The sequence below is a fragment of the Talpa occidentalis genome, unplaced genomic scaffold (assembly GCF_014898055.3).
Source record: "Talpa occidentalis isolate TD23 unplaced genomic scaffold, MPIMG_talOcc4v2.1 talOcc4.2, whole genome shotgun sequence".
Classification (NCBI taxonomy): Eukaryota; Metazoa; Chordata; class Mammalia; order Eulipotyphla; family Talpidae; genus Talpa; species Talpa occidentalis.
In genome coordinates, this window is record NW_023602073.1 from 142683273 (window position 1) to 142710863 (window position 27591).

The following is a 27591-nucleotide window of genomic DNA, read 5'->3' on the forward strand; positions in this document are numbered from 1 at the left end:
CTGCCCTTAAAAGCCCAGTCTTAGCCCAGGAGTAGCCACTTACGCATGCCCACATCCTATTCCAGGTGCCCGCCATCAGGCATGCATTCAGGACCGCAGGGTTCCATCAACTATCCTAATGGCAGGAGGGCAGAAAAGCCTGATACTTTTTACCCTACACTAGGGGAAAATGTCAATTTATAACCCCCCAAGGTGACTGCAATCTTGTAATAGGTAGATAATTAGTTTGGTTTTTTTTTTTTTTTTTTTTTTTTTTTTTTAAGGTAGAATTAAGGGAAAAGAAAAATTTTAAGGCCTAGGAGACCAGAAAGTGCTCTCCGGTCATGTTGTCTAACTAATTCCCTAATTAGCCACCAATTGCCATCTGTGGTAAATTTCCTAAGAGGGGAAAAAAATAAACATCTGAAATTGTGAGAATACCAAGACAATAGATGGTTTTTACACTTTTGGTTTCAAACTCTGTGTGAACAAAATCAATTCCATGTTCCAAACATTAACTTATAGCATCTTGCAAGTAAAGTCACTAAACATTTATTTCTGCTACCGGGAAACAGTGCTGTTTCCAAGTTATTTTCCTGTTCTAACTCTTCCTTAAGCCCTGTAACTTTAAAAAGCAAAGAAAGAGAAGATGAAACTTGTAGGCTAGGTGAAAAATTATCAGGCTTTTCCACCCTCCCGCCATAGCATTAACAATAAATCCCTGCGGTCCTACATGCATGCCTGATGGCAGGCACCTGGAGTAGGGTGTAGGTATGCATAGGTGGGTACACCTGGGCTGAGACTGGGCTCATAAGGGCGGCATCACGGGGATGCCACTGGAGAACGAGAAGAAGAACGAGAGCAGAGAAGCAGAGACCCCAAGACAATGCCAGAGAGCCCAGAAAAAGTGAAGATTCGCTGGGAGGCCTGCCAGACTCCCTGCCTTGTAAAAAGCTCAATAAAAGCCTGAAAAGTCACCAAGGGCACCCATCTGCCCGGATCCTGCTCTGTGCCTTCCTGCCTCTAATTGACATAGAGTCGGCAGGATGATCTGATGCAGTCAGGTATGGAGCCCTCTAAAGACCTTGGGAGGGACTGAGGAGTAGCAGACTGTGAGCCCAACACAATGCTGGAGGCGCCATGGCAGCACACGAGGTGAACAGAGTCCAGGAGCTTCCAGAAGAGCTAAAGACACTACAGGAGCACAGGAGGTGGACAAGGTCCAGAAGCTGTGGACGAGACCTCCAGTGGAGGAGGAGACGGCCCAAGAGGACCAGCCCAGGACCCCAAGGCAGCAGAATCGTAGGAGAAAGAGGACCACGACTCATCATCCAGAGCTTGCCCAGTGCTGACCGAGGAAAAAAAACTGATGGACTTGGACTGCCAGAAGGTGGAGGAAAACTTTGGCAGGCTGATGTTATGTTTTGGGGACCCTGGGGGAGGATGGTACCGTTTGTACACCACAGGGGATGAAAAACAAGGCATGGCCGTTGGGCCTTGGTGGCCAAAAGCAGCCTGTGTACTGCCCAGCAATCCTTGGGCTACAGCCCAGAGAGGCAACGGCCAGAGTAGAAGGGGCTGGCTTAGAAGAGCCCAAGATCGGCTGAGGGAGGAAGCCCTTGCCCAGTTCCCTGCAGCCAGGCAGAGATGTATCAAAAAGCCAACCTAGATAAGGCACCAGCTGGTGCTGAGGGGCTGTTAAGCAACAGAGGTGTGTTAAAGAAGGCCAGTGAGTCTCTTAAAATCACCTGCAGGTTATGCCCTGTTCATTGTTGGGTGAGGAGCTGAGTAACCTGTCTTTGGGGGATGGGTGGGGAACGTGGCTTATGGTGAAGCCCACAGCCAAAGAGGGGGCCCAAGAGAGACCGCATGTGGAGATTGTGTCCACGGATACCCGCACCATATGCATAGGGTTGGCCTGAGTGCAGGGGTCTGCGTGTCGCACTAGTGGCCATGACAGCCGAGTGTTGGAGTGGCCGCAGACAGAAACCCTGAGCATTGGGCGATTACCCACAAAGAGTACAGAATTGCCAATCCAAAAGTGAGCGTGTCCTGGGGGTGGATGTGGTATGTGGCTTGTGGCTGAGACTACAGCCAGAGAAGGCCAGGAAGCCCGAAGGTTCCTGGCGTGTGACAGCAGATGCTGTGAGTAGTTCCCTCCCTCGTATGAGCAGTGCCTTCGGAAGCAGACGTAGTAAGATCATCTGCTGGTGCCAATAATCTTCTTTTGCCACTAGGTTGGTGTCCAGCCCGAGCTTATTTTTTGTATCCTGTTGTATTTTGTTGCATTGATATATTCAGTTGTATTGTTTACGTCTGTGGGTCATAGCTGCAGTGTTCATATTCGCCAAGGGAAAGTTGTGTATAGATCGTATGGCGGAAAACCTTGAGGAAATGAATTGTAGGGTAAGTGAAATTATCAGGCTTTTCTGCCCTCCCATCATCAGCATTAATGATGGATCCCTGCGGTCCCACATGCATGCCTGACGGCGGGCAGCTGGAGTAGGTGTGGGCATGCATAGGTGGGCACACCTGGGCTGAGACTGGGCTCATAAAGACGGCATCACGGGGATGCCAGCAGAGAATGAGAAGAAGAATGAGAACAGAGAAGCAGAGACCACCTGGAGAGAATGCCGGAGAGCCCAGAAAGAGTAGACTCGCCAGGGGCCGGGAGGCTGCCAGGTCCCCCTGCCTTGTAAAAAACTCAATAAAAGCCTGAAAAAGCCACCAAGGGCTCCAGGACTCTCCTTTACCCATCTGCCTGGATCATAGAGATCCTGCTCTGTGCCTTCCTGCCACCACAAAACTCAAATAGGTTTTGCATTATGCGTTGTCATCGGATGACACGCAGGGCGCAGAGAGGAAGGTCTCACGGAAGCTTGAGCAGGATTATTTCAGGATAAAGAAAGGTTCCGAGGACAGAGACCAGATCTAATGAGGCCAAGGGGAAAACTCAACAAATGCCAGTAAGAATCCTGGAAACCAGCAACAACAAGGAACAGAACCAAATGTAGGTTGCCAGAAGGTACAATAAAAACACCCAGCAGAACACTCTTGGGCAAAAGGCACGGGCGTGTTTGTTTTGGAAGTTGGGAGTCAAGCCTGTGGGTGGCCCCAATTAGAAATACCAAGCTATTGCGCAGAACAGATTCACACCCTCCCCCCATCCCAGACCACATCCCAGAACCAACTTTCAGCACCTGTAGACAAAAACTCCCAAGAAGAATACGATAGGCCCCCCACCCCGACCCCGCAATGCACCCGGGAGCCACTCGCACCAGGTGCCACGGGCTGGGTGGAGGGAGGCGGACGGTGATTCTGTTGGAGACCATGTCGAGAATGCCAGGGAGATAAGGACACAGATTAGCTGCCCAAGTCAAGAATCCCAAACCTGTAAGTAAACTGTGGCACAAGCCCAACTTCCCTCCCAATAGGGGCACCTCCCACCTGCCCACCCCTGGCCAGCCTCCACCTCACATTCCACTCGCATACTTTGCAATCCCCAGGCCACTTCTCAGCAGAGAGAGCCCGGCGCCACTACTAAACTCAAAAGGAAGCGCAGAGGGTACAACACCAAGGGTGGAAGTGTGCTAAGGAGTGAGGACTAGGACGCTGTGAGCTCACCGACGCACACCGGCTGGGGCTGCATCACCGGTGATGGCAGCCACAGCACCGCGAGCTGACGTGTCCCAAATCACGCGGGAAGGCTGGGTTCAAATGCAAGCAGCCTGGCACAGGAAGCCACAGGCCCACCTGCTAATAAATCACGAGCACCAGGAGACGCTGCCCAGTACCCCAAAATCCCGCTCTCGCCCATGCTGACGCCAGGCAGCCTGTAGCTGCCTCCCTGGGAAGCTATTACCAAAAATGACAGCCTGTGCCCACATTCCTCAGTCTCTCTAGCAAAAATACCCCGAAAGACAATGCTTTTCATATGTCCAAGTTACTTCCAAACATCACCATTCATTTCTACGAAGAGGGAAAAATTAAAACAAACTGCTAGAAGAAAAAAACCCAAGAAAACCAAAAAAGGCATTGTTTTGATAATTCTATTTTCTTAATAAAATGTAAATCTATTATATTCTAGACTTTGAAGAGGAGACTTCTGATTTAAGAGATCAAAATAAAGATGAGCCTACACTCTTCTTAGAAATCACCTAAAAAGCACAGCAATGAAAACAAGCAGGCGCCACGTCAAGGCCACCCACGCGGAGGCAGCGGGTGGATGGGCATGGAGACAGCTCCACGGCAGGGGCTGGCCAGGAGCAAGGGGCCGGGAGGAGGAGGCTCCAGGGACCGGGGCAGTGCAGACTGAAACTGGAGGGCTCAGGGCACGCACGCCCCTGACGCTGCCAGACCCTGCTTCCTCCTTCCCAGCAGTACAGCTGTCCCTGGGTGGGGAGGGATCCCCCAGCACCAGGCACCCACGACATATTCCCTGAAGAGTGAACCACAGAAGCCAGTCTTGGGGACACCGGGCACCACAAAGTCAGTAACAAGAACTGAACTGAAAAGGGGTGACTTTCTGAGGTTAAGAGCATATAACCTGAGAGTCCCCAGTTTCGCGCTCAGATCTGTCAAGTGCAGCATTATACGGGCTTATACTGTGTGACCTTGGGTGAGTTCTCAGCGTCTCTACCTCAGCTGACCCATCGACAAAGACACGAGCAGGTCAGATCACAGAGCTGCATCAGGATTAGATGAGCAAAAGCTCTGAGAAGGCAGTCTGGCACAGCAAGCACCCCAAGACACTCCTGCCTCCTCTTGCTTCTACTTTTGCTACCTCTCCCCAGCGTGCTCAAATGGGTACGCACACACATATGCACACGCACACGCACACACACAAGCACTCACAGGCATAGCGCAGGAAGAGCCTTATCTAAAGAAACTGGGAACTGAACAACCCCAGAAAAATATGCTTAGATGCCGGCATTTGGCAGGTGGCAACAAAACAGTTGGTTCTCCCCCAGGTTATTCCACGATAAAGCCCATTTGCTGAACACCCCTCCCCCATGCACACATGCACACAGAGAGATTCCAGTTTTATAATACATTATGCTTAAACAGCTTTCAACATTTCAGAGTATCTAGGGTAAAGAGCAGATGCCAAAACTTCCAGGTACTTTTTATGTTTACATAAAAATAAGAAGGACAGCCAATGTCACCAAGACCCCCAACATGATGTGCCAGGCACTGCTCTAAGTGCTTTACAAATATTAACTCAGTCCTCACCACAAGCCTCGCAGGAGCAAAGTACTACTTAGAAACCCCATTTCACATCAGAAGATTTTAGTAAGAAAATAAATAAATAATACAGTGAAAATTTGGGAATCAGAATTTAGCTCAGGACCCGAGCTCTTAAACCCCATGCTTCTCGATAGTAACTCTGTGAGTTTGAAGACAATGAAAAGTACCTTCAAAATTCTGACAGAACCAACCTAGAAAACTAAACCCAGCCAAGCTATCAATCAAGCATGAAAGCAGAATTAAGATACTTTTAGACACTGTAGGGTAAATGAAGATGCTCAGGCTTTTGCACCGCTAGCCTCTGTGGCTATCACCTGCAGCTTGGGACTATGGGCTTGGGGCAGGCACGCCTGAAGGTGGATGCCTGGAGTGTGGTATGGGCATGCCTGAGTGGGCGTGGGCGCACCTGGGCCTGGAGGCTGGGTATATAGGACCGGGTCACAGAGGACGAGGACCCAGCAGGGAAGCGGGGAGGGGGGGTGAGGAGGATGCGCCAGCCTCCCACCCTGCCCATCCCCAGCTCCCCTGCCTGCCCTGACCCTGGTTACCTCACTACAAGTGGTGTAGAAAGATAATTAAAAGCCCGGAAACGCTACCGAGGGCTCCAGGACTCTCCTCTGCCGGTTCCGCCCTGCTGCCTGCACTACAGACATGCAAGCCTGAAATTTGAGGGCTTAATTCTTCCTTAGAAAGACAATGGAGATGGCATCTGACTAACAGCCCACCTGGCTGGTCTCGGGTGCCCATTGAGATAGAGAAGAGATTGGGCTGGACAGGCCGGTGGGGGGAGAGCAAGCCCCCTGGTTCCGGTGCTCCGTGACAGAAGCCACGTACCCCACTGGCGTGGGACCTCAGGCCGGGAGGCGGCCAGCAGGAGACACACACTCAGAACCCGCAGCATGTAGCCGGGTTTAACGCCAACCTGGAGAGACGGTGCAGAAAACCAGACATGCCTGGGGCCCTCCGACATTTGAAGATGAGGCGGGAAGAGGCAGCGATGAGAAAGGGTGGAAAGCAGAGGTCAGAAAGGGAGGAGGAGAGGCGGGGGCGCGTGGTCTTCGGGAAAGTGAGACAGCAGCACCTCAGCTCCACCAGGGGCCGAGTCGCCAAGCAGGATTGAGACCCTGGGGCTCCAGGAACACTGCTTTGGTGTAAATGAGGCACCGGTGGCATCAGCAAAATGGTGGGGAAGGGGCCAGGCAGGTGGCCTAAGGAGTTAAAGGAAATAAAACTAACTAAATGACATTTTAAACAATGGGAGGTAAGCAAGTCAAGCCCGGGGAGTGTGACCAAACCACAAGAGCAGACGGCTAAGCAGAGCATCACCCCCGCAACACAGCGGTCTGCTGAGTGAGTGGCAGGGCCAGCCCGGGGGGCCCTCAGTGCTGCAAGGGCAAGGAGCTGACTGCTGCCACCAGCCGGAGACGGGACCACCATCCTGGCTGATCACCGCGTTCGCCGGGCTCATGAGACCCCAGCAAGGGTCCAGCCACGCCAAGCCAGACTCCAGACCACCGGTTCTGGGAGGTAAAAGGTGGGGGGTGTGGTTATAAATCACTGTACAGAATTAGAAAAAGATACCTTGAAAGAGCGCACCCACTTCAAAATTACAGGTACGCGGATGTACATGTGCTTGCGGGCGTGCACAGGAACTCGGCAAGTGTCTAAAGAGCGTAATTCCACACATAAAGCCCATCTTTACCTGAAAAATTCAAAAGAAGCTTCTCACAAAACTGAAACCCGCCCGCGCTGGTGGGGGGCGTGAAGTACGCCACGGCTCGGGAGAGCTGGGCCGCTCTTGCTGAAAGGCTTGTTTGCCTGACTCAGAGATTCCCCTCTGCGTGCAATGATTCAGAGCCAAGACATGCACACAGATGCCCACCGCAGGCAGGGCCCGAGCAGCGGGGCCAGGAGTGACCCCAAAGCCCACCAACAGAATCAGGGAAACTGGGCTTCTTCCTGCAGGGGAACCCAGTATCGATTAAGAGGAACAAGCACAGACCTACAGACAGGGGGACTCGTGTACCCCATGTGGAGAGGGGGGAGCTGGATACAGAGCGACTGGGATGAACCCCTGGGGACAGCATGCTGGGGCACCTGTCTGGGGGGTGCAGAGCCTGACGAGGTCCCAGTGAGGGCGATGGAAATGTTCTGACTTGATCTGGCTGGAGGTGATGTGGGTGAGGATGCGGCCATGTCCGTAAAATAAGCCTTGAAGTGTACACTTAAAACTAGTGCGATTCACTATACGCTGCACTTCGCAACCATTCTGCTTCCTTTTTAACAGTCAATAACCATCGAGTCAGATGTCCAGATGTGCTTTTCATCAGAAAATACAGATAAGCCAGTGACTGTGAGGCCCGCACACCGATGACGGTCTAGGCTGGGGACCCCATGCCAAAGCCACAACAGCCACGACGCGTGAATTTCACAGAGATAGACACTGTTCATATTTTAGAAGCCTGGACAGGGCTGTGTACATCTGCACCGCATAGCGGTCTCAACAGTATATACCCCACAGCTGGGAAAACTGCCGCTTGGCCCAGTGGATCACTTCTCTCACCTTTGTCCAGCTCCTTTCTTTGTGCACCTGCCCGGAAAAGAGCCGCAGCCCCATGCAGGAGCAGCATCAGAGCAAAGCAGGTGCCGGCTCTGCGGGGCCAACGGCCCCCTTCCACCACCGCTGACTCTCAGCCATGGGCCCAGGGACTGCACAAAGTCCAGCCTGCGACAGGTGGGTAGGGACTTTCATCCCACCTCTGGCCCTGCTCCGAAAGCCCCCCATTCTCCCACCCCTGCCCCCGCCAGGAAGCACCCCCTACTGGGAGAGGAGGACAAGGATGCTCGAGAAACACACCACACACAGGGAAGGATGCGGGCCAGGAGCCACGTCACCTGAACACCTTCCCAGGGAACGCAGGACACACAATTCACTCAGCTGCGAGCCTGCACCCCGGGGAGGGGGTACTCAAGACCACGCCCCGAAAGGTTGGGGACCCAGACCCCAGGAAGCCAGCCCCGCTCACCTCGCTGTTGTGGCCCCGCAGGTTGAAGTTGATCCTCTGCGGGGTGCTGCGGTCCCGGCGGCAGTGGCTGGAGGTGAACGTCACGCCCACGACACCCCGGCCGTTGCCCGTGGCCAGCCAGCCCTCCTCGTAGTAGCGCCGCCGGCACACCGGCTTCTCCTTCTCGCTCTTGGGGACACGCCCCTTCCAGGACAGGCACAGGATGTTGGAGTCGCTGCAGAGCACAGGTCCCGGCTCCACCGCCGCGTACATGCTGCTCGCCACCAGGCTCGTCCACCTAAGCAGCAACGCCAAATGCCGAAAACCCTAAACCTATTCCTTTCATTGGGCAACGGGCTTGATTTCTGTGGTTTGCTGGCGCTGCTTTCCCTGACCGCCTTTAATTAGGACTGACCTGAAGCTAATTAGAAGGTCAGTGTTTTATAAAGATCCACCAAGTGCATAGTGAAAAAATTCCTCTATAAAAGATGATGGCAGTCTGCTAAGAAAAGGCAATGCTTAAAAAAAAGTGGGGTCCATTTTCAGTTTCAAGTCCTTAGAGGAAGAGAGGGCTGACCCTTTGGAGATAAGTGGCGACGGAAAGACTGAGTTCTCCTCTTTTTTTCTCGACTTGGGTTATTCTCATTCAGCCTGAGATTCCAGTTTAGAATGAATGGGGTTCCAGAGACAGAGGGCTGCAAATACATAGATTTCAAGTAACTTAAGGCTTTAAGAATCCCTCGAGCTGGAATTCACGAGTTCAGATGCAGAGACAGAGCACACGGGGCATCTTCCTTCCGAGGCCACCCTCTGGCAGGTGTTCTCAACTAGACAAATTTCTGCTGCCAAAGCTGAAAAAGATTGCATAAGGGAAGAAAGGCACACAAATCGTGCAGAACAGGCCAGAGTTTGTGCAGACAGCAATCAAATTTTAGGAAGGAAAAAAAACAACTTTCCCTACTGTTCAGAACCAGAAACTTCCCGCCTCAGAGCCCAGCCTGCTCTGCCCACCGGTGGCTGTGTCCCCAGAGAGCGCAGGGCCTCACCCGACTGCCCCTCCACAGCCCCGAGCGCCCCTCAGTGCCATGGGGCGGGAGAGCCCTTTACCACACAGAGCAAGAGCGTTCTGAGCAGCCAAGTGCTGACTCCAGGACGCCCTGGTCCTCCTGCCGCCCCGAGCCCCAGGCCCCTCCAGTCCCTTCCTCCCTCCCCTAGACGCTCTCCCTTTCCTGCTCCTAAGGATCAGACGTTTCCATCTTGCAGGGAAAATGGTAACGTCAGAATTAAGTCCATCAAGTCCTCTTATGGGCAAATCTTTTTGGACTCAACCGGGAAGAGAATCCATTAAAACGAGAGCACAGGCAAGAGCAGGCCCTGCCCCGACTACTCCCCACAGAGTCTGTGGGCCCCGCCCAGGCGGCAGCCCTGCTCCTGCCCACCCTCGGGGACTCTTTCCAAACGCCCCATGGACAGGCCAAGGCCAAGCAGCTTTGCCCAGGTCTCTTTGCTGTCTACTTTATAACTATCGGTCTGATTTACTGCCTCAAGAGATTATCCTAGAGATGTGGGAAAGGAGAAGGGAGACAGATTAAAACTTCTCAAACACAGTTAACTAAAAAATGGCAAAGGAATCAGTTTTTCACCCAAATGTGCCCCAGCACACCTGAACTCGCTTTCCTCCAGTCAGAACCCCGATGGCAAGAGTGACTTTTAAGTCCAGAATTTTAAAATCTGTCCAAATCACCAGACCCACTGAAAAATAAAGTGCAAAATCACTGCCTACTCCCCGCTGCGGAGCTGGAAGCCACGCTCCTCCCCGTCACGTTCTCACTGAGTTCCTCGCTTTAAAATGGAGAGGTATTTTTGAGGCTTGGTCTGTGCAAGTTTTTTTTTCTCTTCTTTTTACAAACTTTCTTCACCCGTGACGCCCATATGGGGAGCTGGTGATTATTGCCGCAATTCTCTCCCCGGGCACCTGAGCCCGGAGGTGCCGTGCTGCTCCATCTGATTCTTAAATTAATTTTCATCAGTTGTAAAGCTCTTCCAATGTGCGCAAGAAGGAGCCCGTCTTCTGTGTCGATGTGTCTGTCTAAGGAGGTGGCTTTAAATGTGCATGGACACACTCCTCAGCTGGCAGGCGCAAGGGGTGCCCTCCCAGGCATCTCAGGAACTGTCTGATGGATCACAGCTTGAAGGCCCTGGAGTCTTACAAATCTGTAAAAAGAAAACAGGCTATTTTTAAAAACACCTTAAAGTACTCCACACAGGTTATCACAGAATAATGGCTGTCAGTGCACTTGGAGACCCACCTCTACACTGACATGCGACACAGATTCACACGGTGAAAGGCCACGCGCCCCCCCCCCCTTACAGACACATGTGACATACAGACAGACTGTGAGCGCCAGGCACGCCTCACGAGACCTGCTCAAGGCGCAGCCCAGCTGAACGAGGCCCCCAGCTCCCCTCTTCCACACAGCACTGCCCTTTTAAAGACTAAATCCTGACTCGGAAAGGCCTTCATCCTGGGGTGAGCAGAGATCCCCAAAAGGGAGACACAGGAGGCCTGGGCAAGTTGGCAAGTGGCCAGAATTGAAGCTTTCACTGTCAGTAAAGGGAATCCTCAAGACGCAAGGTGGCAGGGCCATCCTACCCCCGGAACCTGCTGGCACAGTGAGGTACAGCTGCTCTCTCAGCTTTGAAGTCCTCTACCAGCAATAAAGTCCGAGAAAATCTCCCTCCAACAAAGCCCTCCTCTCTTCCTTTTTGCCATCTTTGGTCCAAGACCACTGCCTATCAGCAAAGACAATGGACGGCACGGTCCTTAACTTCCCCACAGCACCCCAATTTCTGGAGGGCCCTCAAAATGATCTTTCTAAAACTGAAGGCTCGACACTATTGACAATAGCTCATTATGGAAACAGCCTGGCTGCCCAAAGACAGAGGAGTGGACCAAGAAGGTGGGGCATGTATACACACTGGAGTACTACTCAGCTATAAAAAATGACGAACTCTTGCCATTTTGTAACAACACGGATAGGATGAGAGGAAGCTAAGTGAAATAAATCAGAAGAAAAACAACAACAACAACAAAAAAAATAGTTTCACTCAGGTGTGAAATATCAAGAAACAAAATAAAGGGTCAGACAAAATCAAACCAAAACCAACCCAAGAAATCTGATTGTAGAATTGAGGCTACCAGAAGGGGAAGGACGGTGGGCCACAGTGGGCGGGGGTGGGTATTATGAGGATGGCAGCGGGCGTGGTGCAGCTAGCACACCTGAAGAAGCGTGAACCAATACCTCTGAGTCCCAGCAGTGTCATCAACCGAGGTTCTTCCAATGTAAAAATAAAACTTACCCCAAAAAAAGCAAACCTGGAGGCTGTTTGAAGAGCCTGGCATGCTGTCCCCCAGGCTGGGCAGGGACTCCCCAGTTCCCCAAAGGGCTAGTGAACCAATTCCACCCCAAAATACTTGACACTGAAGCAGAGTCAAGATTCTTGCATTTCAAACCAAGTCCCAAGAGATGCTAAGGCAGCTGCCCTGGGGACCAGACTTTGGGAGCCCCAGCCTGCAGGGCCGAGTCATAGCAAGACCACAAGTGGGTTGCACCTGTGCGCCTTTCCCACCACCCCCCTCGCCCAGCGGGGTCACCACAGCACAGCCGGCCCCTCTCTCGGGGCCCTGAGGACTGTGTCCTTCCCTCCCCTCACATCTCCACCCTGGCGGCTCGCTCCCCAAAATCTCCCCTGCCCCGGGGACTCGGCCTCTCATACCCCCAGCCCAGGGCCCAGCACATTCTAGGTTTTCAACAGGTATCTGGAGGTGGTGGCAGGCGGGACCAAGGCAGCAGTCACACACAATTCCCTCGAGATGCCCTAATGCAGGTGAGGCCCCGTGCATATTTTCCACATGTGCCTACAAATCCAAACACTCATTCTCTCAGGAAGCACTTGGACTTGGGGGAGAAGTGAAAACAAAAGCTGTGAAATTCACATTAAGGCCTTGTTGTTTCTCCTAAAAGCCAAGGAGGCTACACCGCCAGGGCCCCGTCCGCTCGGGGCAGTGTCCCCGAGGGGAAGACAAACGTGGCTGCTTAAGACACCTGGGCCTTAAAACCATTACAGCATCCTCATTAAACGGCAGTAAACTTTCAGTCCCCGAAGCCTTCCTGGGGGCCTGTAAGGTCAAAATCCCTTTCCCGGAGACACTGAGACGTCATACTCTTCTCGGCCGTGTGACAGCCACACGGCAGGTACCAGTCAGAGTCAGGCTGCAGCACTCTGAGAGGGGCCAGGCAGGGGCCCAGCTGCCGTGCTCGCAGGATTAAAATAAACACAGCTTCACATGAGAAGGTTCTCGATGTAGCAGGAAGAGTCAATAATTTTATTTAACCTAGATCCTTAAGTAAACAGTCGTTTAATGTCCTGGACTCCAGCCGTCCAGCGAGTCGGGGGGGGGGGGGGGGAGAGGGGGCACTGTCACAGCTGTGACCTGCCAGCTCAACAGGTACTTTCTCGGGGGATCCCACGTGCCCTGGAGAGAAGAGCAGACTGTGGGGTTTCAGTTTGGGTCTCTCTCTGGCAGGCAGCTCTTCAACATGCCCCAAGTGAGCCGGTCAGCAGAGGGGAACCACGGGCAGCACTGGTTGTGATGATGAAAGTTGAGCTTTCAAGTTAAAATCAGAATTTTAGGAAAAGCACCTCTATCCCCGAGTCTGATGGCTCCGCATGACTTAGACCTTCCATGTGCGGCCGGAGGGGGCACTGGTAAAAAGTGATGCTTTCACACTGTGTTTCATAACACACAGCGTGGCAAAATTTGGAAGCTTCTCATACTTTGGTGGACTAGTATTTTTCAAAATGACCAATGGGTGATGATACAAAGTATGCTTGGGTGAAAGAACCACTCAAGGTACAAGAACAACAAAAAAAATATCAGGATGTGGTACAAATTCCATGTTGCTACTAACCTTCATGATACTAACCACCTGCCGGGTTTGGGATCCAGTATCAGAGAAAAAAGCTCCATGATTATCTGAGAAGACACTTCCTTTCCCCACTACATACCTGGGTGAGGTCAGACTGTCTCCACTATCTCTAGAGAAACAGCACGTTCCACAGACTGAGGGCAGAAGCAGACGTGGGAATCCAGTGAGTCAGACTTAAGATATTCCCCCAAAAGGCAATAAAATAAGGTCATTCTCAACAAATTTTTTCTTTAGAAAATATAGTGACTTCTCATAAAATATATTACTCCTGGTATTTCTGTTGGTGAATTAGGAATTTTTAATTTTTCACTTTTCATTTCCAATATGGTAAATATCAATAGCTAACACCCACATAAACAAAAGCTCTTTGTGATCTACAAAAAAATTTTAAGAATATAAAGGGGCCCTGAGGCGAGAAGTCTGAACATTATTGATCCATGCCAACTCTCCTAAATGTGAAGCCTTTAAAAAAACATTCTAAAAGCAGGATTTCTATAGTAAATGCAAGACAAGAGTCTCATTTTATATATGTTGCAATTTTTTTTTTTAAGATTTATTTTTTCATGCACACAAGAACCAGGATACAGGCCAGATGTGCAGGAGGGTGAGAGGATTCACCAGAGACAGAGCAGGGAGCAGAACAGGCAGACTGATTGAAACACACTGCTGAGGGGCGCAGCGTACATGACAGGAGAGGTCTACGGCACCATGTAGGTATCTCGCTGGTCGGCTGAGATCAAACCTGCTCTGCAGAGGCTGCGGACAGCTTCACAGAGCTGCGCTCAACCACCTGTGCCACCAGGGGAGGCCCCTGTTGCAATGGTTTTTAACCAAACTTTTAAAATTATAAAGCACCACATATGTTCAACAAATAAGGTAGACATTTCAAGAAAAAAAACTACATGCCACTTAATCATGACTCAAGCGAATAAATGGGAACAAAAATCTAACAGTGACCAACTACAGCCGCAGCGTCCTGGTGACCAGGCTGGGCCTGCCCAGGAACCACCCCAACAGAGTGGGGTTGCCCATGTCCTGATAGGAAATCAAGGATCACCAACTGACGAGCTTCTGGAGGACGCCAACGGACAAATCAATCAGGAAGAAAAGGTAAAAGAGCAGCTGTTCAATTCAAAGCAGGGACGCACAACCTCACGGTCACAGTGCCCCCCTCCTCAGCGGCCGAAGCTGGGACAGACCACGTGTGTCCACACACAGACAAGTGGGTGGGTGAACTGCGGTGTGTGCGTGCCAAGGAACTTCATTCAGCCTTCAAAAGCAATAACACTCTTAATGCCACGCGCATGGCCCTGGAGTCAGCACACGTTAAGCGAGACAAGGCAGACACGTGAGGACAGAGTGTGTGGCCCCACTTACAGGTAGCACCTAGGGGGGTGGGAGGGCAGGGGTCACTACTTAGTGAGCAGAGAGTTTCAGGTCAGGATGATTAGAAAATGTGGAGACAGGGAGTGGGGCAGCTGCAAAGTTACAGGATGGACTTTAAAGGTCACTGAATTTGTGATAAAAAGGGACAATTCTGATATGTGTGCTTCCCCTCAATTTTAAAAGTCAGGTAAACTAAGAGAAGCCACTATTCATACAAGGCCTTTTTTATAGCAGATGAAAAGCAAATCATCCTCAGGCTGGCAATGTGTCTTCTCCCCTCTGCATTGTAGCTCAGCCCCCAAGTGAGCCATGCCTGGAACTAGCTTTTCATTAGGAATAAACCTTTTGAACCTCTGAATTCTGCCCCAAACCTGCTCCTGGTAATTACAGCTTATTTTCAGACTATTCCTGTAAGTCACTGAAAAACCCATTCCTGCTTTCAAGAGATTACAATCTCAGAGCAAGTAATTCATGTGCCTAATTGAATTAATAACCTGAGAGCGGCCCAGGGAGCCAGGACACTTAAATGGTGCTTCCCACTCTTAACTTTCTGTGCCAGCCAGGTCAGTGACAAATCAGAAGCCCCAGATTCAGGGAGTACAACTGAGGGCGAGGATGGCGCCTGGCTGACAAAAGAAAATCCATTATGCAAGAGCAAGAGCCCTGCGCTCCACCCCTGCCTCTCATCCCCAGTTAAAGTGTCTGCTTGCTTACTAGAGTGAGTTTCTTTCTACTTGCACCAACCTGGGTAAAATTTACTGGTGAGGGAGTATAAAACTCCACTTTTGTTTTTTTGGGTTATTTAATCATCTTAATTAGTGGAGATATAATAAATTAGGGGAGATAGTTTCCATTTATATGATTTTGATAAGAATATAGTCATTAAAAGTCGTGAGAATGCTACCACTTGGAGAGCTTTGTTATTAACTACTGCAACTGAAGATGTGAATATTTTGCAAACAGCAATTCCACTCCGGAAAATGTGCACGACATACTCTCACAGGAGCTCCAGGGACAGACAATGGGCAAACCATGGCTGGAAATTCAAAAGGAAACCTGCAGCACTATTTACAATAGCTAAGACATGAAAACAACCCAAATGCCCCAAAACAGACAAATGCATCAAAAAGTTGTGGTATGTTCACACAATGGATATTATTCAATGATCAAAAAAGACAAACTTGTGCCATTTGCAGCAACATAGATGGACCTGGAGGGATTATGCTAGTCGAAATAAGTCAGAAGGAAAAAGAAAAATATTGGATGGTCTCACTTTTACATGGAATATAGAGAAACCCAACAAAAGGCCAATAAGAAGTCAGAGCTAGCAAGCTGACCATAGATCTGGGGCATCCAGCTGGTAGGGGGAGGAGGGGGGGTGGACCACAGGGATCAATCACGGGAGGGAGGGACTGTGCACAGGCAGTAAGACCAAAACACAGACGCTGAGCCTTTGCACAGGTAGGAAGTCTGCAGTTGTGAAAGCCAGGGAATGTAACACAAAGCAGCACTGCGGTCAGCAGGGGGTGGGGTGGGTGAAGACTGAATGGAGGGGAGCACACGTGAGTCCCCGGGGTGCTGGCAACACCCCACATCTTCATCCGGGTGGCTTTCCCAGGGGCTTGCTTTTGATTAATCTTCTCTACTGTCTGACACATCCCTCCCCACGCCTGGCACATCTCACAGGAATGGGCTTAACGAGCTGTGAGCTCCATTAGGCCCCATCCTCTGGCATTTTAGAGAATGTAAACCAATTATTAAGAAAGAACTTTTAAATTATCATTTCCAACATTGATGAGAACTCCCTGACACAGAAAATCCCAACAAAGTATCAAAGATGCTATTTTAGTTCTGGAACGAAGGCGGTGGCCACAAAAGAAAATGCCCGCTAACAGGTAAGAAGCACCGCAGGGGCCCCCTTGCTGCCACACGGCATCTGCTGTGGGCTCATCACACCTGCTGCGCCACCAACTCCAACTCCAGCTTTCATCTCAACGCAGTACCCACCGGGACTGCATTTAATCAATAAGTGTTAAGTGTGGCACAAAGCACCACACAGTCTCTGGCCTGTACCCCAGTTCTTATATACATAAATAAATAGATTTTTTTTTTAAAAGGGAAGCAGCAAACACCACTGCGGAGGTTCTTTATACAAACCCAGGGGCAGCACCAGGCGGTCTCCTGGGAGCCTAAGGCTACAGGCCTGGAAGCCGAGTGACAGAGAGCTCATGGGGGACTGCTCTGATGTGGGTTCAGGGGACAGCAGAGAGACTCTTTCAGGGAAGGTTACTCCTTAGTTACTTTCCGTGCATGATTGCAAGAGGCAGCACAGAGAACATGAACATCTAATTATGCACCAAGAGGGGGGCCTGGAGGCTGCAAGACAAACAACTTGATTACTAGCTTGAAAGAGAGCTGGAGCGCAGTACTTCAGGGAGCAAATCGACACCTGAAACCTGGATGCCAAGTACCATGGATGCTGGTAGCAAACGTCAGGAGCCTTCACTTCAAAGGGTGAGCATTTCACTTACCAAGGATGGAGGCTGCAAGGAGTGGGAAGAAGAGATTCAGAGAAGTGATAGACCAATTTGCTAATGTAACTCAAAAGACTTAAAACATTGAAAAATTTTTGACTGAGCAGCTCCACTCTTGGAAAGAATCTTAGATTGTGCAAGACTTGGTTATAAGTATTTCCACCATAGCATTATAAATAGGGAAAGTTCTCAACAACTAGCCTTCATGTCCACAACGGGATATTGGTGCATCCGGAACAAAGCAGAATCCAATGTAACCACTAGCACTTATATTGTGAAGACTATGGAGTAACATGGTTTCATGTTCTCAATAAGTAAAAAGTGAAATGACACGTTTACATGTCCAGAATGCTCTGAAGGGGCTGCCCACTCAATCTTGTGTGAATTACAAACATAATTTCTGCTGAACTTGCAGGAAAATATAATAAATCTCCAAACACACAAACACACGAGAAAGCCAGTGATCTGGCAGACGCAGTTATAAGATACAGAGTTGCTTTGACTTATCAGGACAAATGCTGATACAAGCATTGGCATCAGAATTAGGGTGCCTAATTATCTAAATTTGCCCAGAAAGTTCCCAGTTTTTGCACTGAAAGTCCCATACCCAGGAAACACCTCAGTTCTGAGTAAACCAGACAGCTGTTCATTCTACCAGAGAGCCAAACTGCCACCCAGCTTCCAAGTGGCGAGACTGAGTTACATATACTTAGCAAGGCCCAGAAAGGAGGCAGAAGCCAACCCAGATTTCTACTATTCTGTAGCTGCAGGTGTGACCGAATCCAAATTCTGTCTACAGGAGACAGTTCTGGTTTAGGACCAAAGGATTCCCATAAATTAGCTTCGACCAAAAATCAGTTAAAAATCAAAAGTGATCAAACATATAAAGAAAGTCATCACATGCTTTTGGTAGAAACAATAAATCTAGAGTCCCAATCTTGAGAAATTAAAATGAACATAAAAAGAATCTAAAATAATTGGGGTTAGTAAAACTATCATCATTTGCAGATGGCATGTCCACAGAAAACCCTGAAGACTCCACTAAATCAGTTCAGCAAAGCCACTGGTTACAAAAGCAATACACAAACATCAGTTGTGTTTCTATATGCAAACAAGTAGAAGAGGAAGAAATCAAGGAAACAATCGCGCTTAAATCATATCAAAAAGAAGTAAATACCTAGGAGTAAACTTAATAGAGGGAAAGTACCCACATAATGAAAACTATAAGGCATGGTGAAGGAAAACAGAAGAGGACACAAAGAAACACTTGCTAACTGGAAGAAGTTACATTGTTAAAATGGCCACCTCACCGGAAGCAACACACAGATTCAAAGCAGTCCCTATCAAAGTTTCAGTGACATTCTTTCAAGAAACAAAACAAACGTTTCTGAAATTCATATGGAACCACAAAAGACCCCAAACAGCCAAAGCAATCCTGACCAAAATAGAATGGAGACACTACATTCGAAGCTATGGTAATCAAAACAGAATAGTACTGGAACAAAAACAGACACACAGACCAATGGAGAAGAAAGAAACCAGAAATAACCCCCCCACATCTATCAGCAGTTCATCCATGGCAAAGGAACCAAAAGTATACACTGGAGAAAGGAAAGACTCTTCAAGGAATGGTATTAAAAAAAACTGAATAGCCATATGCAAAGGGATGAAATTTGACCACCATCTCACAACATACACAAAAATTAACTCAAAATGGATCAAAAACTCAGATGTAAGGCGTGAAACCATAAAATACACCAAAGAGAATACAGGTTAAAAAAAAATGCAAGACATAGGCTGCAGTAATGTCTGTGGATTTGTCTCTACGGCAAGAAAAACAAAAGTGAATATAAGCTAAAAAGCTCCTGCACAGAGACAGACACTATAATTAAGACAAAAAGGAAACCCTACTGAGTGGGAGAAAATATCTGCACACTGTACAGCTTTGTAGATATCCAAAATCTACAAAGAACTCTGCACAAAAGGAAACAAATAAGCCCAGTCGAAAAATGGGCAGAAGCACTAAACAGATACTTCTCTAAAGACAACACACATATTTTTAAAAAATGCTCATCATCACTTATTGTCAGAGAAATGCAAATCCAAATCACAATGAGATATGACCTCACTCCAGGTAAGAATGGTCCACATCAAAAAATCCAGAAACAAAAGCAATAGTAATTATTCTATTGGTGGGAATGTTGACTGGTCTGGCCCCTGTATGTTAATCTCTTGTTAAAAATAAGCATGCCATATTACCCAGCCATTCTACTCCCGGGTAGTTCCCCCGATGATTACAAAAACACCAATGTGAAGGAATACATGCACTCCTGCATTCACCGCAGCACTACTTGTAATAGCTATTCACACGCAATGGAATACTACTCAGCTATTGGAAAAAAAGATAAACTCTTGGCTTCTGCAACAACATGGATGGAACTGAGCAAAATAAATGAGAAGGAGAAAGAAAAATACTGTATAGTGTCACTTAGTGTGGAATGTGGAAAAACAAAATATATGATAAAACCCAACCAGTAACAACCCCTAGAAACCTGACAGGAGAATTACTGCTACCAAAGGTGGAGGGCGAGGGATGAGAACGAGGTGAGGTGGGGGCACAATGGACTGTGGAGGACGGTGGGTGCCTGGGTGGCGGGTGACATACACCTGAAGGGGGTTACCCCTTACCTGAAAATCAATGTTGTAAACCAGCGCTACCTCAATTAAAAAAAAAAAAAAAAGATCAGGTTTGACGTCCCATTTCCAGCCTGACAGATAAGAAGCCTGGGAATCACCCTCAGTTCTAACAAGTAAAAAGCTGATCAACTGGAAAAATCAACTTTTCTTAGACCTATAGGAGGAGTTACAGGGCACACCACTCAGCCCCCAGTCAGGGCGACCAAAAAGCAAATTCAAAGAATTAGACACCCGGGGCAGGAACCTCGTGGGAACTAGACTAACGCAGGGAGACCTGAACAGTAACGGAAGAACTGCTGGAGGCTCAGTGTGAGCGGATCTGAGAGAGATTTCAGGGTGATCCAGGCAGTGGGGACCCTAAACTTCTGTGAATTTTACCCACAGGAGCTCACCACATCATCACACAAATCAATGGAGCAAAACCCAAAGAAATCAAAAACTGGTTCTTCGAGGAAAAAAAATCAAGCTAAGAAATAAAAAAAAGGGCCTCCCTAGTGGCGCAAGGGGTTAAGACACAGCACTATGAAGCTATCCACAGCCACTGCAGCACGAGTTCGATCCCTGCCCAGGGAGCTGACCCACATGGCACAGCAGACCTCTCCTGCCTCGCCCGCTGCTCTCCTCAGCAGTGTATTTCAGTCAGTCTGCCTGTTCTGTTCCCCACTCTGTCTCTGGTGAATCCTCACCCCCTGCACCTCTGGCCTATACCCCAGCTCTTGTATGCATAAATAAACACATCTTTTTAAAGATACATAAATAAAAAGAAAAGATACAAATTACCAACATCAGAAATGAGAAGAAGCATCAATACAGAACTCACAGACATTAAAAGGATAACTAAGGTATACAGGGAACAACTTAATGCCCACAAATAATGTAGATGAAATAAACCAACTTCTTGAAAGACATAATGTGCCAAAGCTCACACAAGAAACAGATTATCTAAGTCAGCTTTTATCTATTATTAAAATGGAGTCAACAATTAGTTACCTTCTAAAATAGGAAGCAGGAGGTCCAGGTGGGTTTGCTGGTGAACGCTACCTAATACTGAAGGAGAAATTACCCCAATTCTCTAAAACCTCTGTCATCAGAAAAGTAGAGAGAAATACTTTCTGCTGATAGCATGAGGCCAGCATTGCCCTCATAATGTAGGCAGATAAAGACATCACAACAAAACCAGACTAATAATGAAGGAGCGGATGGTGGCGGGGGGGGGGGGGGGGGGGGGGTGGGCGGTGCTAGAGGACAAAGCTGGCAGCCACGGAGCGGGCAGCCACTAGAGAGGTGTGGGCAAAGAACAGTGCTTGTGGTCGCCTCACACCTCTGGGTCAGAAGAAGGGGGCAAGGAGACAAAGTGGGGCAGTGGAAAAGTCCCCAAAGAAGGAAAAAGCCCCAGAAGCCCTATAAAAAGGAACCCAGCCCCCTAACTCCAGGCTCCTCCCTTGGGCCCCTTCCTGTTGTCAGGAGTCTCTTACAGTGAACCTGAGCTTGCCAGTCTTCAGTATGGTGTCAGGGGTTATTCCTTAATCGCTCGAACACAAGAACCCCACCCCTTTGGCAACATCTGGCACCCAGTGTGGGGCTGGGAAGTCGGGGATCTTGAAGATATCTCTGAAGGTGAGACCGCACCCAGATTCTACGGCTCCTGCTCTATCCTTAGAGCCAAGATTTTCACAAGGGCACCCGTCGGTCTAAGAAAACTAGCGTGGCTGCCTCTCTCAAGTCACGGGTGACAGTTTCCGGGGATCTCTACGGTCGCATCCCAGCTCCCGAGTACGGGGCCCGAATGTTGGTCCACAGGAGCCCTGCTCTGTCTCTGCGCCTGCCGCCCGGGGAGACGGTGCGGCTCTGGGTGAGCCGGCGCAAAACCGTCTCCCTGCGTCCTTCTGTGAACAGGGCTAGGTGACACTGAGACTTTTCACACCTCTTTCATCTTGCTGCTTTTTCATCTTGCCTGGCCTGTCTGTCCGGAGGCTTCCCTTCCCAACCCGCTGCTTCTTGCAGCCACTGGGTTCGCGGCCTCACGGTGGAGGGGCAGCGTCACTGGCTGCACCGCTGCTTGTCCCCCTTGGGAAGGCGGGCCATGGGGAACTTTAAATTCAAACCCAAAACTTGGCATGAGAAGCTGACCTGGTCACTGTGTAGCTGTCACGCGTGGACACATGCCCTCTCCCCTGAAAACCCGGCTCCTGTTTCGGCTTGGCAGGTTACGTGACCCTGTGTCCACCTTGGTCTTCCCATGCTCCCCATATCTCCCTCCTGGGCTTCCTCCTGGTCCTGCAGGCTCTCTCCAACCCCAGAACTTAGGCCTTACTGTGACCCCATCCAGGGGCGTCTCTGGCCCTCTGCTTGGCAACCATCATGGTATTAGAACCTTTCCTCAGTTTCGGGTTGGATACGCATCACTTTGTGGGTCCCAGCCTCCTACCTCTGGTCACCTCGCGTCCTCAAAGACGCCACCAATTGGCTGTTGCTCTTAGAGGCGTGGGACTGGGGCCACAATCCAGTGCGGGACTCCCTTTGGCTTCTTTCAGGCTGCAAGTGTCACCCTTTCACCATCCCGACTCCCCTTGTAAAGAACTTGCTTTCCTGGGAATCCTCACTGGTCTCTGACTATTTCCATCCCTCACACCATCAGAACAGACATTCATGCTCATGCTCGAGTGACCAGGGCGCGCCCCCATACTTGTTGCTCTTCTCCAGACTTTCGCTCCCCTTCCCGTTGCTGCCTGACTCACCAGCCAGGTCGCAGATGGGAAGGGGTGCACGGCTGCAAAAGGCTTCATCCCCGTCTCCATGTGAGAGTGCAAGGGGGGTCACGACTGATGCCTAGGGGCGCCCATGGTTGGTTGTTGACGGTGCCGAGACTGATACCTTGGGGATGCCTGGGGTCTGTCTCCACAGCAGCTTGGGTGAGACGCAGTCAGCAAGGGACACCTACTGGGACTTGCTCACCTAGGGGGCTTACCGGGGACTTTGTGTGGGATTCCCTTTCCTTTCTTCTTTCTATCTCATCCTTCCTTTCTGCTCAGATGGTACATTCAATCTAAGCTGGGAGCTCGCCTCCTGTTCTACTTTTTTTTTTAAATACAAGAACTGGGGTACAGGCCAGATGTGCGGGAGGGTAAGAATATTCATCAGAAACAGAGTGGGGGACAGAACAGGCAGACTGACAACATACACTGCTGAGGGGAGCAGCGAGCGAGACAGGAGAGGTCTGCTTGCCATGTGGGTTGCTCCGAGGCTGGCGGGGGATCGAACCGGAGCTGCAGAGGCTGTGGAAAGCTTCACAGCACTGCGCTCAACCGCCTGCGCCACCAGGGAGGCCCTCCTGTTCTACTTTTGATGAGCATGGCCCCAATAACATCTTGAGGGTGGGGAGTCATGGCCGCCAGAGGGGTCCCTTCATTACAAGACCACACTCCAATTAGACCTTTTCTGTGAAAGAGGGAAAGCAAACGGGGGTTCCCTAGGGTCAGCTCTTCTTTGCACTAAGAGATAGACCTGACCTTTGCCAGATTTGCGCCCTTCAGATTCCCCCAGTGATAGCCAAACCTCCTCCAACCCCTGTTCCAGGTCCGTATCCTGACCCTACACCCCTTATCCTGGGTTGAGTCTCAGGCTCCTGCCCCCGTCTCTGCACTTGCTGGCCCATCTTCTCTAATCCTAGTCCAGGACGTCCTCAATGGAGCTCTGGGTGTCACCCAGATCTACACTCCTATTTCACTTGCCAACTCCGGCATGTAAACAGCGATCCGGGATGCTATTCTGAAAGCCCTGATCGCTCCCTGGACATCTTTTCCAATTTGGCCATGATGGTGGCTCTAGACTAGAAAGATGTTACTGCTGACTAAAACTATGTCATCTGGGGCAAGGAGTGTCAAGAGCGGTGGTCAGGAGGGGGATACGGGGCACAAGACACATCAGCCCATGAAGACCAAGCCCCGCTAGTGCCCTTCAGGGGCTCAGGCAGTGCCCCTTGTGGGCCCCAGATGGGACCGTGATGGTGAGGGCCACGGATCTTAAGGGTTCTCTTGTGGAGCGCATAGTCCGAGGGACGGAAGCAGCAACACAGAAGCCCCTCAACTGTACTGACGTCTCGGAGGCTGTGCAGGGCCGTGATCAAAGTCCACGGTCTCAGGGACCGTTCAACGGAGGCCATTGCAAAAAATACACCCATGTCAACCCCGATTCTCATGAGGGCCAGACCCCGCTAAAGGACAAATTCATGTTGCAGGCAGCAATGAATACTAGGAGGAAATGATAAAATTTGGCAGTTGGCCCAACTTAGCCACTAGACAGCCTCCTGAGTGTTTCCTCCCAGGTCTTTCTCCTTTAACAGAGACCAGGAGGAACAGAGGGAGAGGAGACAGAGGGCCAAGGTAAAGCACAAGCCCTGGCAGTGTCCTCCATTCCTCTTCAGGGTGGCCAGGGGCGCCTGCTTCCATTGTGCTGAGACGCGGACTTCAGGTGCAACTGCCCGCAATCCTGGAGTGGCTGCTGCCCACCTCCTAAACTGTGCCCCAGATGCCTGGTACACTTTTGTAAAACCCAAAAGGATTGGTGAGAGGGAGCCAAAAGCAAAAGACAGGCCCCAGGAAAGCAATTAAATCAATAAACCACCTCTCGCCCGCAGCAGCTATCAGAAATCAAAGAACTCGAATCTTCCCAGTATTGAGAGATGATACAGGGTTAAGTTCTGGCTACAGAACACACAGGGGGAAAAAAAAGTTTATCCAGAAAAAAACATCCTTTAAGGAGTAGGGCAAAATAACAAAGTATTTTTTTTAAGATTTATTTATTTATGCATACAAGAACTGGGGTACAGGCCAGAGGTGTGGGGGGTGAGAGGATTCACCAGAGACAGAGTGGGGAGCAGAACAGGCAGACTGACTGAAATACACTGCTGAGGGGAGCAGCGGGTGAGTCAGGAGAGATCTGCTGTGCTATGTGGATAGCTCCCTGGCCAGGAATCAAACTCATGCTGCTGTGGCTGCAGACAGCTTCATAGGTTGTGTCCCAACCCCCTGAGCCACCAGGGAGGCCCTAACAAAGTATTTTTAAAGGAAAAGGCTGAGTTTTAAAGCAACTCCTCACAAAAAACACTCCTGTAAAGAACACTGTTCAGGTAGGAGGAAAGTGACTCAGAAAGAAGGTCTAAGAGTAAAAGAAGAAATGGTTAAAACAGAAACTATTAACCACATAAAAATTAATGGTAAAATTAATGCCTGTTCAAAAAAGAGCAACAAGAGCACTTACATCACCTCTAACTGCTGGGAACAGCCCTACGTGCTGTAAGGTACTGCATTCTCAGGGGAAAAGTTATTTTATTGTCCAGACCTTACAAACGAGGAAACTGAAGCCCAAGGAGCTAAGCACTCTGCCCAGTATTACTAGTCACATGGCAAGTGGCAGAGCTGAGATTCAAACCAGGCTACTTGTTTCCAGTCCTTGGGCTTAACCACTACAATGTGTCTACTTAGGATTACAGAGAACGAACAAAAAAAGACAATTAGGTGAACAGGAAGGCTGATCAGAGTTAACGTACTCTAAGGTCATGATATTGTTCAGGAAGGCAGTTAAAATACTCATTAACTTTACACAGGATTAGCTTAGGTAAGCGGGCGGAAATTTACTGGGCAATCGCTAAAAGAGCAGAAACAAAGTATACAACTTCAAATCAGAGCCACAATGGAGGAGGAGGACTCAAATTAGAGCCTGAAAGAGGCGAAGGAAACAAAAGGAAAGGGAAACAAGAGATGGCAGAAGCGCAAATATAGGAGTAATGACAACAGGTTAATGATCAAAAGACCTGTACTTGCCAGTTCAGAATATCAGATGGCGGGGGTGGGGTGTACACGGGGACAGTATGTTCTCACAAAAGAGAGACATGAAACATAAAATTAAGTCAAAAATAAAAACAGAAGGGCCTCCGGTTGAGTGCTGACTGAGAAGCTGCCGGCAGCCTCTGCAGCACCGGTTTGATCCCCAGCCATGGGCGAGGGTCCCACATGGCGCGCAGACCTCTCCTGCCACACCCGCTGCTCCCCTCAGCAGTGTACTTCGGTCCTTCTGCCTGCTCTGCTCCCTGCTCTGGCTCTGGTGAATTCTCTCACCCTCCCGCGCTTCTGACTGTACCCAGTGCTTGTATAAATAAATTAATTTAAAAAAAAGTGTGGGCTTATAAAAAAATTAAAAAAATAAAAACAGAAGAAATGCATGTATATAGAAATCAAATGAGAGCTGGTTGAATAGAACACACTTTGAGCGAAAGCAGTTAACACGGAATAGAACAGCGAGCTGCGCAGTGGGATGCACCATCCTCTTCATCCCGAGCACAGCACAACTCCACCTGGTAAAATAACCTTCAAGTATACAAAACAAAATTGATGGGGAAAAATGAGTTATCACCACCAAGTTATTTCAATGAGCTCTCTCTACTTAAGATCAAGCTGGGGGTCTGAGAAGTAAACAGTTAGCAGATGTGAACATCACTTGGCCTCAGTGACCATGTAACAATTCAGAGAAGCACCCTGTAAACTGAGTCTCAACGTATTTCAAAGAGTAACAGTGGCTCCCTGACATGACTAGAGCTATTATGTTAAAAACAATTACAGAAACACAAATTCTAAAACTGTTGGAAGTTTTTAACAGGCCCGTTTTTAAAATAACCGATGAAACAAAGGAGAAATCACAAAGAAAGTTTTCAAATACTGAGTATTAGTTAAAATGCTACTTACAGAAACCAGTAGCCTACAGAAAAAGCAATACTGGCTCAGGAATTTTATTTCCTTAAATGCTTGCATTGGAAGTGGAGAAATGGTGTCAATTAAAGTGTTAAGTGCTCAACTTACACGAACTTAGAAAAAGGCAAAACCAAAAGACAAAGGAAGGAAATAATAAGGATAAAAAGAGAAATTCGTGAGCGCAGGGAAAGGTAACATTAAGGAGGCCAAACAGAGGCAAAATACGCTTCCGGAAAAGCCGGCCCAGACCCCACAGGGGAAGCACGAAGGACAGGAACGCAGATGCAGTGAGGATCACACAGCCATAAGAGTATCAGGAACAACCTGGTGCTGAGAAGTCTGATAACATATGAAACAAACTCCTAGGAAACACAATCTAATGAAAGTCATTTGTGAAGAAAGCAGGCAGAGTGTGCGCTGGTGCAGAGGGGGGCTTCACCCCAGAGAGGACGCGTCCAGGCTGGCTGGGCGAGCCCCTGCCAAGGGACCACGGCCCGCCGGCCTCTCCCCAGTGCTGCTGCTGCGGTTCCATCTTCACACACATTGTTTTTCTTAAGTTGCTCACGCACTTCCCCACCACGTCACAGGCATCAGCCTGTCCTTTGGGGTGGCCTGCATGTGGACATCCAGGTGTCAGGACACCAAGCGCAGCGTGGACACCAGGCAGCTCCAAGCTCCAACGCGGTGCTAACAGAAATTTCCCCCAGGAGAGAATGATCCTAGGTAGGACTAAGGATGCTTTCCCAGCCACGTCATAAAAACTGCACTGCCTCACGTACCAGCGAACTAGGGCAAGTCTCCCCGCACCACAGGCAGAGACGAAATGACTCGCACACACATAACTGCCACGCAAATGCCAGGCAGAATTTAATATGACCCGAGTGACTGACATCTGAACCCACTGTCTGACTCCCATACCTGGAAGGTCCCCCAACCCCCCCTTCCTTCCCTAAGACTTTGGACCTGGTCTGTTTCCAAGCACACTGTGAGCCTTCTCCGGGCAGGA

The 27591-nt window shown here is 49.5% G+C and overlaps 1 protein-coding gene across 6 annotated transcripts in view; it reads right to left on the bottom strand.

The window, feature by feature from the left end:
* The window catches only part of TULP4 (TUB like protein 4), a 158192-nt gene that overhangs the window by 91151 nt on the left and 39450 nt on the right, over positions 1 to 27591 (bottom strand). For 5 of the 6 annotated variants that reach the window (XR_008552818.1, XM_054697930.1, XM_054697929.1 and 2 more), the window contains one exon: positions 8253 to 10445. Coding sequence is in view for 5 of the 6 variants with exons in the window: in XM_054697930.1 (XP_054553905.1) it covers positions 8253 to 8504 (252 nt within the window). In the remaining variant the exon portion in view is untranslated. The remainder of the gene's footprint in view (positions 1 to 8252; positions 10446 to 27591) is intronic. The other variant, XM_037520588.2, reaches the window with a different exon arrangement.